Below are 15,046 nucleotides of genomic sequence, written 5' to 3'. Positions count from 1 at the left end.
TCTGCCTCTGCCTCTGCCTCTGCCTCTGCCTCTGCCTCTGCCTCTGCCTCTGCCTCTGCCTCTGCCTCTGCCTCTGCCTCTGCCATTTTCAGAAATACTACTTTGGCTCCCTAGTGCTTTTCAAGGTGACCAGTATGTCGCAGTGTTGGTGTGCACGGCCCATCCCTGCACACACACAGGCCGTAATTGTTAGTGAGATTTGAGTTTCCCATCTTATAAAGCTGAGCAAAAGTATCAGCAACCAGGATCTCTGAGAAGCCTGCTGATGTGCTGTGATGTGACCTTGTCATTTACAAAGTTCATAATTGAGAATGACAACAGCAGCAATGGCTGGAAACGTGGCCACGTGTCACATAAGTGTCTGGTTTTATGATGGGCAGCATCTATGACCATCTCGGGCTACAGTTTGAATGGACCTGACTGGTGATGACACGATTCCCAATTCCTCCACGGAGCTCCCCACAGTGTGGTTGGTTATAACATTGGACCCAGTGTAATTCCACTAGGATATAGTTAACACAGCACCACACAGGAGAACCACATCTCTTCTCCATGCCCAAGCATTTCAGGGAGTATATTCTTAGTCAGACGTGTAGATGTTAGGTCAAAAGGTTTTGGAAACACTAATTAGCATCAAATGAGATGGGGCTGTCTGGAGGCGCACGAAGTTGCTGCTTCCAGATCTATCCACGCTGACGAGTAGCTAATCACTAATCTCTAAGGGGAAACCCCAAGTTAATCTTTACCAGTTGAAGGATCAGTGTTTAATAATGCTAGCATATGGTGTTGTTTCATAAAGCCTTGATTAGTTTCCTTCCAATGCGAAACACTTGTATTAGTTATCCAGTTTAAAGGACTCGGGAATGTTCTTGTCTACCTTACAGCTGTTCATGTCTATAAATGCAAGCAATGCAAGGCTTCTCAGGGCAGAAGAAAACCTTTAGCTTTTTCTAGAATGAATGCTCATTTTCCTCTGTTCTGTCCATGAAAGACAGCCGTTTCTGGGTTGATCAATTCCTGGTACCTTGGACTTCGAATAAAATAGCAGGGTGTGGTCAGAAATCAAAGCCCTGGGCCGTCTTCCGGTACAAACATACTGTCAGCATGACTTCTCTGGCCACAGAGATGTCTTTTTATGGAGATATTTGTTGTAATTTCAGAAGGTGGTTGCTAGTTTTCTTGGCTTCACAGTCCGCACATCTGGAATGTGTTCCTATGAAGATGTTGGCTGGAAGCAGTGTCTTGTGGCCTGGAATTGCCTCTGACGGAGAGAGGGACCACAGAGCACAACCTCACTAGTGGGTCTACCCAGCACCTTCTGTGGGAGGCCTGAGGACGGAAGTCACTGCGGCTAAGAAGACCCAGCCCAGAATTCATACATCTCATCCCTGTGGAATTATTTTCAGAATGCCATTTTGTTCATTTGGTCCTGTTCTCAATTTCTGCTGTGGCACTCACAGCTCAGAAATGATTTAACAAGCCTGACTGGAATTTCTGACAGGTTGTATAATTATTCTACCTGACTTAAAGTGACTTAGGGACATATCCCACACTACTGACACCATCTCATCTCAGAGAGGACAGACCACGGGTGACCCTCTGCTGACTGTGGCACAGCACTTGCCTCTGGTTTCTGGGACCGGAACTTCATAAATGACACCAGCCATCTGCTAGCACCCGTGGTGTGCCAATATGGCAGTCTGCCACTCTTCAGTAGATACGATTGTCTTAGCTGAAAACTAGCCATCTAACCAAGATAGAATTTTTTTCACTTTCTTGGAAATAATGGAGCCTATTTTCCATAGTAGTGTAAGTATGTGCTTTGGGCTGGCTTTCCCATGCTTAGTCACAGTGATTAGCAGTGCAAACGTTAGGATTTGGAGGCAGCTGATCTTTCCTCCCACTCTTCTCAGTATCTTAGACAAAAATTTTTACTTCTGTGGGGAAGCAAGATCAAAAATGACCTTGGCAACTTTAAACTCTGCATCTCCACGTCTGATGCCAAAGTGCTCTTCTGATTTCCAACTCCTTTCAGCTTTGTTGACTGCAAACAGTTCTTTCTCTTGGGTTGGTTCTACTCCATTGGCAGCTTTCCTTGGCAGGTATCCCATATCGCCATCACCATCATCTTGGGGGCTTCAAGGCAATCCAGGCTTCACCTTCACAGCTTCACATAATGGTCTCTCTAGGCCTTCATGCAGGGGCATCTGTGCCACACATCTGCCTTCAGTGGCTTTCCTTAGCATGGAAGGAGATTCCACAACCCCTTTCTTCTATCCTTGATTCTAAAGCCAGAACGATGTGGCCAAAGCTGCCAGTGTTCTGCTGCTTGCTGGGGCTGGAACATGGCTCTTCATTCAATTACATCTTCATCAGCTTTCTAGATTGGATGGTTTCCTTCATTGCCTAAGCTTGGCTGTCCTGAAATCCACTCTGTAGCTCGGGCTGGCCTTAAAATCAGAGATTTTCCTGCCTATGCCTTCTGAGTGCTGGGGTTAAAGGCTTTTCTTTAATTGCTTTTCCAAGTTGGAAGCAGAGCTGGGTGGGGTCCTGCCCTGAGGTCACCATTCCATTTATCCACTTTTTCTTTAGTCTATTTATCTTCTTGAGCCACAACTTAGCTCCATTCCACTTCCTGGTGCCCCCATTCTCCTCAAACTGTAATTCTGTATTTCTCCTTGCTCAGCCCACCCCTCTTCATTATAGATTTCCATATGCATGAATACTAATACCATACGACAGAGTCAATACTAGGCTTTTAAAAAAATTCCTCTTCCAACGCAACCAATCCCAAATTCTTCAACACAGCCTCAAACAGGCTTTCTGGACAAGGACAAAAATCAGCCACAGTTTTTGTCCAAATATCACAAGTACCACCTCTAGGTCACATATTGATATTCTTATTGCCTGAAATTTTTTGAGCCAGGCTCCCATGGTTCAAATAACACTTAGGACTACTGTACTCCATGTTCCCACTAGGATGGCCCACAACATCCCACTTTAAGCATTCAACTGCGTTTCTAATCCAAAGTTCCAGAGTCCACATTCCTCCAAACAAAAGCATGGTCAGGCCTATTACAGCAATATCCCACTCCTGGTACTTAGTTTCAGGGTTTTATTACTGTGAAGAGATACCATGACCAAAGCGGCTCTTATAAAGCAAAACATTTAAATAGAGCTGGCTTCCAGCTTCAGAGGTTCAGTCCATTATCATCATGGTGGGAAGCACGGTGGCATGCAGACAGACACAGTGCTGGAGAAGCTGAGAGTTCTACATCTTGATCTGTAGGCAGCAGGGAGACTGTGTGTTGTATTGGCAAGTCTTAAGTAGTGTAGGAGACATCAAAGTCTGCCTCCACAGTGACACACTTCCTCCAACAAGGCCACACCTACTCCAAGGCCACACCTCCTAATGGAGCTGCCCCTTGTGGGCCAAGCATTCAAACTCATGAGTCTGTGGGGATCATTCCTATTCAAACCACCACAGGTAATTTTTAAGAAGATTTATTTGTGTGTATGTGTGTGTGTTGCACTGTGTGTGATTGTTTGTGTGTCTTGCACTGTGTGTCATTGTGTGTGTGTGTCTTGCATAGCCTGCTGGAATTGGCTTCCCTTGCGTGAAGTCTTCCGTAGCACCTCACTATAAACTGGTGGATGGTGTGCTGTTGGTTACTTTTCTCATCACTTTGACAAAACACTGGGCAAAAGGTGCTGAAGGATGGGAGGGTTTATTTCTCTCACTCTCAGCCTGTCGTGGCAGGGCAGCTGTGGTATTCCAGTGTGAGGCATCCCGTTACAGGCAAGAAGCAAAGAGAGATGAACGCGCATTTTCCTGTTTATTAATTCTGAGACTGCAATCCATAAGATTGTGCCTCTCCCATGGGGAGGGGGGCATGTCTTCCTTTCCCAGCTAAACTTTCTGGAGTTAAACTCTCCAGGGTACTCCCTGAGGTGCGTTGCCAAGGCGATTCTAAATCCTATCCAGTTGACAGCCAGGAAGCTTCTGCCTTCTTCATGTAGGATGGTGCCTGAAGGAGTAGGCTTCCCAGGAGCATGGAGTCTGCAGAGGGAAGGCAGGCCTTGTCCTTAAGCAAACAGGAAAATGTAGAAAACATATCTTCATTTGGTTTAAAAATAGCGTCAGAGGAACCTAGAGGCTTCCATGAAAAAGGTAGGATTCAGAAGCCATTGTCAACGTGGTTGAAGCTGAGTCCCCAGTGAGCAGCCAGGGTGATTGAAATTTTATTACGATGGGTTGATATGGAAGGGAAAACAGGTTCAAGAGAGAAGGGGTGTTTCAGTTTCTTGTGCCAGTGCAACCTAAGAGAGAGAGGGAAGGAGTCTAACAGGACGCTTAGGTGTGCAAGGTGGGGCTGGAGGAGGAATGGTGGGCTGCCAGGCCCGAGTGTGCAACCAAGGAAGAGCAGCAGACGGGAAGAGGAAAGCTTGGGGGGGGGGCAGGAGCCCAGCACATGACCCCAGGCAAACACTTAGGAACTGGAGACAGAATAACCAAAGAACACAGAGTGAGCTAGAGACAGAATGGCTGGAGCACTGTGTCACGGCACCGAGGAGGGTGTGTGAGATCAGAAGCTGGGCACATGGAAAGCACAGAGAAGGGTGGGGGCACCCAGACATGCCTGGGTTTGAGGTCAGAGGACTGAACCCCCTGCTTGTCACCTGTGAGATGTGTGTCTGCAGTCAGTCATTCAAGCCGGGGTTCACTCTCTGGAACCTGGGGTACCTCCTTAGGAGCAGAGCTAATGCAAGCAAAAGTTATATATACCATTTAAAGTAAGCTCTAGTTAGCACAGAAAATAATGGGTCTCATATGACATCTTGTATGCATTTATATTATACTTTGTTCATATTCCCACACAGTATGCCCCTTCCTACTGTCTCCTCTCCCTCCCAACATAGCCTCATCTTCATGTTACACATATGCACATGCATGTAGATGTATTATGTATGCATATATTTTGATTCTAGACTCCATATATGAGAGAAACATGGTATTTTATTTTTCTCCCCTCCTTCACATCCCCACCCCCATCTCTTCCTCCTCCTAGTAGTAAAGTGCGGAAGGCAAGATCTTTAAAAAATCTATTTCTAAAGAAATATGCTGTTCTTTATTCCCTCTCTTCTCAATAAAGTCCAGAGTCTCAGAGTCTGAGTGTAATTCACTATATTTTACCCGGTTTAATTGTTTGGGTCACGCCTGTGTGCCCAGATCTCACTTCTTTGTGATTAGTCTCTCTAAGGCCGCATTCAACTCCTAGGGTGTCTGCTATCTTCTCTAGGCACTACTGATATTTTGCTCAATACTAGGGCGACAGCTTTTCCCATTGAGCAAACTTACATTTATCACATTGGTTTAGTGTCTCTGTGTGTCTCTGTGTGTGTGTGTGTGTGTGTGTCTCACATGCATGACACAGTGCGTGACTAAGAGCTGATTCACTTCTTCTACCACGTACGTCCCACAGATGGAATTCAGTGGTCAAGCCTGGCTTCAAGTGCTTTTACTCCTGACACAGCTCATTGGCCTCTAAATATATGTAAAAATATTTAACTAGTTTACGATATTCACATTGCATGTGCATGTCACATGTGCATGTCACAGCACACATGTGGAATTCAGAAGACACCCTGTAGGAGTCAGGTCTTTCTTCCACCAAGTGCATCCCAGGATTGAAGTCAGGTGTTCAGGCTTGGTGGCAAGCTCCTTTACCCACTGAGCCAGCTCCACGGCTCTCCAGTCAGCCCATATTTAATGTGTACAGCTTGATGGGTTTGGGGATAGGGGATCATCTCCACAGTGGATTCTAGGAACCTCATCATCCCTCACACTACTTCACTTATTATAAAAGAATTTATTGTTGTTATTGGGGTGCATTTATAATTACCTCAGAAGATACTAATTTGGTATAAAATGTTCTCATGTATTTTATATTGGGTATAGATGCATTTAGCATGTTGACACTCTCCGCTTTTATTTATAAAAATGACGACGGGTCTCCTTTGCCTCTAGGGTAGCACATTACGGCGAATCCTCCTGAATCGGTACTTCAAGGGTGATCATAGCGTTAGTGTGAATGGACCTCTCTCAGGAGCCTATGCCAAGACAGCACAAGTGGGAGGTGAGGTCTCTCGTTTTCCCCGTTTCAGGGTTCTATGGCATGTCTTCCTGACAGGGCTACATGTCTGTCTTCCTTAAGTGCAACATGGAAAATATTCACTTAAAACACCAGTGAAAACCTTTGTGTGGTTTGGGGTTCACGAATCCACAAATCTGAGCATTATAGTGGATTGGCCTTGTACTTCAAACAATTTGTGTCAGTTCCTCAGTTCAAACATTACAGACAAAATGCTAGTTTCCTTTCATAGGGTATTTTATAAAGATTTATTTTTTTTATTTTATGCATATGTGTTAGTGCCTGCATGCATGTCTGTACACCACGTGTGTTTTGTCCCCTTAGAGGTCAGAAGAGGGCATTGTATTCCTGGGAACTGCAGTTACAGAGGGTTGTGAGCCACTGTGTGGGAGCTGGGAAGCAAACCCAGGTCCTCTACAGGAGTAGCCAGTGCTCTTAACTGCGGAGCCATCTCTGCTGCTCTTTCTGGGCTACAATATTTAATATTTAGAAATATAGACAAATATAGAGAAATATTTAGTGATGTTGAGTTATCTACCTGTTGGACATCTCTTTAAGATTTCCATGCTTAATGACTTACATTTGTAAGTGAACTTTCCTGTCATATTTTAAGAGCTTGAAAACACTGTTTGCTATTAAAAACAATGTCTGTGATAAAGGTTGATATTTCTTGTTTGTTTGTTTTTCCCTGGCCACAGGAGGCTTCTCTGGACAGGATTCAGATAAGACGGGCATTTCAATGTCCGATATCCAGTGTTTGCTGGACAAAGAAGGAGCATCCGAACTTGTCATCGATGTCATTGTGAACACCAAAAACGACAGGATCTTTTCCGAGGGCATTTTGCTTGGCATTGCCTTGCTGGAAGGAGGAAACACACAGACCCAGGTACTTTTCTGTCACCCCAGGTGTTCCAGTTGTCACTGCTACTTTTCAGAAGATGAGTTTTGTTTTTTGAGAATTTCATACAATGTATTTTGTTAACATTTACCACCCTCCTTAACTCTTCACACTTCTACCCCACCTCCCCACTCTTCCCCCAACTTCCTGCCTCCCTCCCCCCAATCCTAATAAACTCTGGACACCAATTCATGCTACCCAGATACTCCTGGGTGCCGAGCCATCTGCTGGACCATGGTTAACTTACCAAGAGTAGGTTAATCCCCTTAAAGAAAACTGATTCTCCTTGCCTCAGACCCCAGAACACATCTGTAGAGCCCCAGCCAGGGCTGAGGGCTGCAAGCCCCTTCCCACTCCATGCAGGGACATTCGCTGACTTGATTGCCTGCCACAACTCCTGCGAGCTCCAGTGCTCTGGTCCTGTTGTGTCCAGATGATGTGGGTTTTTTGGTGGTCCTCTCTGACCTCTGACTCTCTGTCTTTCCTGTTTCTTCCTGGCTTGTTGAAGAAACCAAGGGAAAGTGGTCTCTCAGCTTCTCCTTGTGGGCAGCCCCTCCCCCAGCAACAAGCAAACCGTCCCCCTCCTCACCTCCCCATCACATTTCTGTTAGAGCTTATTTGATGCGCCCCTGAAATGACAGGGCTTCCCGCTTCCTCTAGACAGAGCATCCTTGGAAGCTCACCATGCATTGCAGCAAGAGCCAGCCCGCCATGGCACTGAGCATTGTGCCCACATACACACCAAGGGTCTGACCCTGTCCTGCCAGCACACCTGTGCCCAACAGTGTGAGCTCTGGAGACTGTTCCCAGAGAGCACTTCTGAGCTTTTTGGCTCACTGCTAGTGAGGCACTGCCAGTGGAGGCAATGCATAGCTGCAGCTGGCTAGAAATTCCCAACCCCATTCACCCCCCACTCAGGGCAGACAGAAGCCCAGTCAGATGCAGAGCTGGGGCATTTTGCCTTAGCTTGTCACCACATATAGTCAATAGCAGGAGCTTTGAAGTGTGAGATACCTGTGTGACCTCAGGAGCTTTGGGGACAAAGGCCTCCCAGGCAGCAAAAAGACACCAGTATGCTCTGGCCTTGAACTGGTGTCTCTAGCAATTGTCACACGACTGCACTTTTTAGAGTTCCCAGAACCACAGAGGGTCAGCCCCGGCATCACTTCATCCTCTCATGGATGCTGGGCAAGCCTCACTTGTCTGGATGAAGCTATCCAACACCAGGGGGCCATAGGCCACAATTATGAATGCCTGTACACCATTCCCAAGGTCCATTCCTTAGTCTTATTCACCCTGTGTTTCTGTGGCACTGATCACTGGGAAAGCTTTTGTCCTTCTGGAACCTTCATTACCTGGATCCTGGAACTCTTCTCTCTCTGGCTCCCCTTCCAGCCTCCTGCCTCACCACGGCTCCTCTCCCCATGCACTGCTTCTCCCCGAGACTGTCACTCTGCCTTCTGGTTGTCTGACCAAAACGTAAAAGTCACTCTGGGCTGTAACTGATCACCCTGACTCCCCGCTGGCCATCCCTGGATGGCAAACCTGGGTGTTTTTGCTCCTCTGACATCTCTCATCCCTATCCCTTCAATCTCTGCTTCTCCAGCCTTCCTCACAGACCCCTCGAATCTTTCACTGTGATTCACTGCTCACTCCCGTGAGCATGTTTCCCAGAGTCTGTTCTCTAACATTCTCTCTGTTGCCTCCCACGACATTTTAAATAATATTTATGTTATACACCTGTTTCAAATCTCTCCCTCCAGGAGAGCCAGACCCCTGCTGGAGACTGTGAACTTCTTCCCAATGCAGGTTCCTCATCAGCAGGTTCTTCTTCTCTCTCCCCCTGCCTGCCCCCTCCTTTGCTCTCTCTCTGTAGTTCCCGGGATGTCAGGCTGGTTGCTCTGCTTCTCAGTGGCTCTGCTCAGAACTGTTTCCAGACCCTTGCCATTGGGCAGAACTACCTGCTAGATGCTTCATGACCTTGCTGTGGCCTGCAGATCCTCTGGGGTGTCTTGGTCATGTCACGGTGCCCCTCCAGGTGTGGCCCAGATTCCACGAGTCAATGACAAATCCTTGAAGGTTTGGAGCACATCTTCCTCTCTGTGCTGCTGGTGTTTGGAAGTCTCTAGTGCACAATAACTGCTCCGTGGTAGATATGCTTATGAGAGATTGATTGGTCTTGAAGAAGCCTTCTCATCTAGCTGAGCATGTGGCTCCTGCTCCCTGGTGAGCCTCACAGCAACGCTGTCTGGATTGGCACCTTCTCTCTGTTCCTTTGCTTTACTGTCTGCCTTATACTGTGTCTCTCCAGTTAATCTTCAATTTTTTTTATTGTATGTGTGGAGTGATACCCTACTTTTTATTTTTGTGGTCCTATATAGCCATCCAAAACACACATACAAACACACACACACATACACACACACACACACACACACATACACAGACATACACACACACATACAGAAACACATGCACACTCATACACACACATACACATACACAAACACACACACACACACACACACACACACACACACACAGTGGGCTGGTTATACAAGCCTGTAATCCCTGCTATTCAGGAGGCTGATACAGAAGACCACACATTCAAGCCTGAGCTACAGAGCAAGCTCAAGGCCAGTCTGATGAACTTAATGAAAGCTGGTCTCTATCATAGCTCAGCCGTAAGCATGTCTGTGGGATTTCTGAGGCCATGGGTTCAATCTCTTATGCACCATCAGAACAAACAGATAAAACAAAACTCACACAGACCCATTGAAGAGACAGCACAAATCTGCATATCACAATCCTCTCATAGATTAACAAGACTTCATTTCCTAGCTTCTGCTGTTTTGGTTTCTGATTTAGGTACATGATCCTGTCCCCAGATGTCAGCTGTGTGCTGTGGCTTTAGGAAGTCTAGATCAGACCAGTCAAATCTGCCTCTCCCTTTAGTGACTCAGATGTGTCCCTCCCTATGTCACTTCCCTGTGTCACTTTCTGTTGCTGTGATAGATGCCATGACCAAAGCAACTCACAGAAGGAAGAGCTCACGGCTCCCAAGGGAGAGTCCATAATAGTCAGGGCGAGAAGGCATGATAGCAAGCAGATAGAACAGGAAGCTGAGAGGTCACATGTCCATCCTCACACAGGAAGACAGAGCAAACTGGAGGTGGGGTGAGGGGGCCTATAGACCCTCAGAGTCTCCCGACCTCATGCCATTCTTTCTCCAGTAAGGCTTCAAATTCTAAAGTTCCTTACAAGCATCAGTGCTTAGCTGGGGGACTGGGTGTTCAGGTGTATGAATTTACAGAGGACATTTCTCAGTCATGAGCTTATAGGGGATTGTGAGCCTCCATGTGGAGGCTAAGACCTGAACTCGGATCCTCTGTAAGAGCAATGCGTGCTCCTAACCACTGAGTCATCTCTCCAGCCCTGAGCTTCATGGTCTTTAGTGAGCAGTGTTTCTCTTCCCAGTTGAGCTGTCTAGCCGCTGTTACTCTGAACCAGAGTGAATCCCCTCCTTTCTACGTGAGTTACTTCTTGTGCCCGATGTACCTGATTAGATGAGGGCTGGTGGCTCTTGAGTACTGGAAACTATTCTTACATACATTAGTTTGGCTGCTCTTCAAACAACCTATGATATAGTGTGTATTATCCCTAGATTATCAAAGGAGAAACAGGCAGATCTAAGCTCTCATGGCTTCTTAGAGACAGAGCTGGGATTTATCCTCTGCTGTCTGGCTCCATATTCTGCATCCCTAGCCACAATGAATCTGTAACCCTAGGAGGGACAGTGGCTGACCATCCTGTGTGTAAGCCTTGGTCTTTCTCAGTGGGACACTTACCAACCCAACATAATCTAGAGCCACCTGGAAAAAGTCTCAGCGAGGATTGGTCTGGATAAGATTCGCAGGTGGATATGGCTGTGGGAAAGTGTCTTGACTGTGCTGATTGAGGGGGAAGGATCTGCCCACTGTGAGCGGCACCATTCCCTAGGCAGGGGATCTGAAGCATACAAGAGTGGGGAAGGCAAGCTGAGAACAATCCTATTTGATTCATTACTGATTACGGATATTCTATGCCCAAGTCCCTCAAACTCCTGCTTCTGCAGCTTTCTTGCTATGGTTATCTCTAACCTAGAACCGTGAGCAAATGAGCCCCATCTCTTCCAAGCTTCTCTGGGCAGGGTGATTTATCCTAGCCACTGGAAAGGAAGCTAACATACTAGTTTTTATTTCATAACTTTACCTCTGCCCTCTATTGCTCCCATCTTCTCCTCCCCCACAGGCAGATTCTTCCTTTAAAACATACTTCCTCCATATCCTTTGCTTTTGGCTCCTGCAGAAAGCCTCGGTGTCCTCTGACACTCCCTGTTGTCCATAGTGCTGTGACATCTGATTAGCTCGTGAAACACACATGTTCATCCCTTCCCCAACATTGTTCTGCACTGTAGAGCTTGATTTACATGTAAATAGTTTTACATCCACTGCTGTAGCACGTGGCTTATGTAACATGTGGCAAATCCCTCTGCCTCACAGCATCTCGTTTCTTCTTATCAATATAATGTGCACGGAGTGAGAACACTCCACCCATCACACTGAAAGTATCCATGATAGGGTAGGTGTGAATGGACCCCCTGACTACAAACTTTGTCTTAATAGAGCTTCAACGTTCCCCAGACTTCCTCAGTAACCAACTTGTCACCTCCTCGCTTCACCTCCCAGCCACACTATATTAAAAAAATTAGAACTTAATTTGTGGGACCACAGAGGTCTGTGGATGCTGCCTGTATCCTGCAAGCCGTAGGCACCAGCTTGACTATTCCAGTGCAGTTGCCATGGTTACTGAGGGCTTTTTTTCCCCATCCTGCTTCTGTACAAGGTTGCTAGCCCCTTGTTTAGGAGTATCCCCTAACAGACATGATGCTGACAGGGAAGGCTGTGTAAAACTCACTGTGTGTGTATGCTGCATACATAAACATGGTGAGCTGGGCAGAGCCTCATCTGAGTTAGTGGGCCTGGCTCCAGTTGTTCCTGAAGGAAAACATGTCAGTAACCGTCAGATCTCCCAACCTGCCTGTGTGTGGCTGGTCCCACTTAAGTAGGAAATCATGTGGGCCTTGGAGTGCTTCTTCACACTGATTTCTTAGTACGTTTACAGAAACCGCCCTCTCTCTGTTACCAGAGGGCTGTCATCTTTCTTGATCTTTATTGTCTTTCTCCTATAGGTATCATTTTTATATCAATATCTTGCTATTGATACCTTAAAATTTCTCCACCCACTTAAATTATATCTCTTCTGGAATATATTCTTCTGCTATCTCCTATCAGCCCTCTGGATTCTTCTATAATGTCATTAAGTAGACAGTGTGACTCGTAACCACAGCTCAGTATTTCCCCATCTCACCAAGGTACATTTTTGCCACACATTTGATCTTAAATGCTTTCTGCATCATTATTGATGATAAACTAGAGCTTATTTGCAGCTTGTTTCCCCATAAACTGCATGAGAAGGATCATAATTTATGAAGTAGCAAAACAACTTAATACCCATTTACCAGTGGGTTCCCATGAGTGAGGTTGTCATGGTAACACAACCTAAATTAAATTTACAATCAGTTAGACACAAGAGAAAATATCTTTCTCATGTAACAGGGAGCCATCACTTATACAGGACACTCATAAAAGTGTGGCATGGCTCATGCTGGGTTACAAACTCATGTGGGTAGGAATATGTCCACTTTCTCTTTTTGTTTTGTCTCTAGCAACAATATAGTGCCCAATGCATAATAAATAAATTTAGTAAATAAATTTGATAAATGTGTATTGGACCAATGCATGGCTTTATTATACCATCAGACCAAAAAAATTACTTAATATGATAATTCACTATACTATTACAATTAATACATGAAGGAAAGATATATCAAATAGAATATAAAATATGCTACATTTTAGTGGAAGGTACTAAGTAAACTCTAGCCATTGTTATTAGTATAGTGGAAAGTATTATTACTGCGCATTAAATGGAATGAGAGATGGAAAGCCGGTATATTTTGGTGGGGGAAAGCACAGCACACTGTGTGCTTTTATCTATATGGCCTCTGCTGATTTCAGAATAAAGCACCATTTTCTTGCCTCCGGGACTGAGACTTTAAACTCTGCTTTCTCTGCAGTATTCTTTCTACCAGCAGTTGCACGAACAAAAAAAGTCAGAGAAATTTTTCAAAGTCCTTTATGATCGGATGAAGGCTGCTCAGAAAGAGATCAGATCCACGGTGACCGTCAACACCATAGACTTAGGGAGCAAGAAGAGAGAAGAGGACAGTGACGTCATGGCCCTGGGCCCTCGGATGAGAGGTGAGGACCTTCCTGGGTACCCGAGGGAATGTTGTTGGGGAAGGAAATAATGAAACGAAGAATCTCATGTAGCTTTGACGTTGTCTCGATTCTCAGGGTTTAATTACCCCTTGTGTTTCCAGTGTGGGCTTCCATCTATAGAGGATTTTGGTCATGGGGCTGACCCTAAAATAGCCCTGCAGGACCAAACTAAATTGGAGTTTAATTGGTGTGGCGCAACTGGCAATGTGAAAGACCTTTGAGTTCACTCTTCTGTGCAGTAAAGAAAACCGTCTAAAACTTTTTAAGCACAGAAATTAAACTCCGAGGATGGAATTTATAGTGTTTATATTTGAAATAACCAAATTATTGTCAGTTAAATACTGTAGAGATGTTATCACTTTATAGTTTATCATTTTCCCATGAGATCTGTAGGAATTCTTGAGTGTGCACACACGTTTCTTGATACATTGTGTTCTGTGTGTTCCACATGTGTGTGAGTTCTGCAGAGGCCAGAAGATGGTGTCTGGTCCCCTGCAACTGGAGCTACAGCCTAACGTGGTTGCTGGGAACTGAACTCAGTCCTCTGGAAGAGCAGCAAGGTTCTTAACCACTAAGCACTCTGTACTGGTTTTTGTTAATATATTGCTAGATATAACTGGGAAGAGGGCATGTTAATTGGGAAGATGTCCCCATAAGATTGGCCTGCAGACAAGCCTGTGGGGGCATTGTCCTCATCAGTGACAGATGTGGGAGGGCCAAAACTATTGTGGATGGTGCCTCTGTTGGGTCACATAAGAAAGTGGGATGAGCAAGCTGATAAGCAGCTTTCCTCCATGCCTCTACTTCAGTTCCTGCCTCCAGGTTCCTGCCTTGAGTTCCTGCCCTGACTCCCCTTACGGATAAATCAGAGAGTTGTAAGATGACATAAACCCTTGTCTCCCCAAGTTACTTTTATTCATGGTGTTTTATCAGAGCAACGAAAAGCAACTAACATGCCACCTCTCCAGCCCCTTGGCACATCACTTGTAAAGCCACTTGTACTTGTTTTACATGTGCTTATGTGTCTTTGAGATATACTCTTATACGTCAGAAAATTCTGAAATTGGCTACGTATTGAGACCTTTCCTTCTGGTCACTGTGTTAGCTCCTTAGTTGTTACTCACCTTCCTTTCAGGAAACTGTTGAGCCTCTTGTTAGGTAATTTTAAAATTCAGTTGTGGAAAATTCGAATCCCTATGGCTGTTGGGTTTTTATTTTCCTTTAGTCAGAAAAGGAAAAAGAATGAAAGAGAAGAAAAGAAAATTAGTTCAGAAATAGAACCACTGCTTGTCTTTCAGTGAGAGACTCGTCGCTGCATTTGAGAGAAGGAATGAAAGGGCAGTTAACAGAAGCGTCTTCAGCCACATCCAAAGCATACTGTGTGTACAGAAGAGAGATGGACCCGGAAATAGACACAATGTGCCCGGGACAGGAAGCAGGAAGTGCGGAGGAAAAGTCTGCGGAGGAAGTTACCATGAGCCCGGCCATCACCATCATGCGTCCCATCCTCAGGTTCCTGCAGTTACTGTGTGAGAATCACAACCGGGAACTTCAGGTACTTCATGTGCCGTGTGTGTGTGTGTGTGTGTGTGTGTGTGTGTGTGTGTGTGTGT

General features: G+C 45.6%; 1 protein-coding gene across 1 annotated transcript in view; it reads left to right on the top strand.

The window, feature by feature from the left end:
- Itpr2 (inositol 1,4,5-trisphosphate receptor type 2) overlaps window positions 1-15,046 on the top strand; it is a 394,656-nt gene that overhangs the window by 253,153 nt on the left and 126,457 nt on the right. Inside the window, exons 38-41 of the mRNA XM_029478274.1 lie at window positions 6,029-6,137; window positions 6,851-7,038; window positions 13,229-13,412; window positions 14,732-14,988. Coding sequence (XP_029334134.1) covers window positions 6,029-6,137; window positions 6,851-7,038; window positions 13,229-13,412; window positions 14,732-14,988 — 738 coding nt within the window. The remainder of the gene's footprint in view (window positions 1-6,028; window positions 6,138-6,850; window positions 7,039-13,228; window positions 13,413-14,731; window positions 14,989-15,046) is intronic.

The sequence above is a fragment of the Mus caroli genome, chromosome 6 (genome assembly GCF_900094665.2).
Source record: "Mus caroli chromosome 6, CAROLI_EIJ_v1.1, whole genome shotgun sequence".
NCBI classification, from domain to species: domain Eukaryota; kingdom Metazoa; phylum Chordata; class Mammalia; order Rodentia; family Muridae; genus Mus; species Mus caroli.
This window is presented reverse-complemented; position numbering and strand designations above follow the sequence as displayed.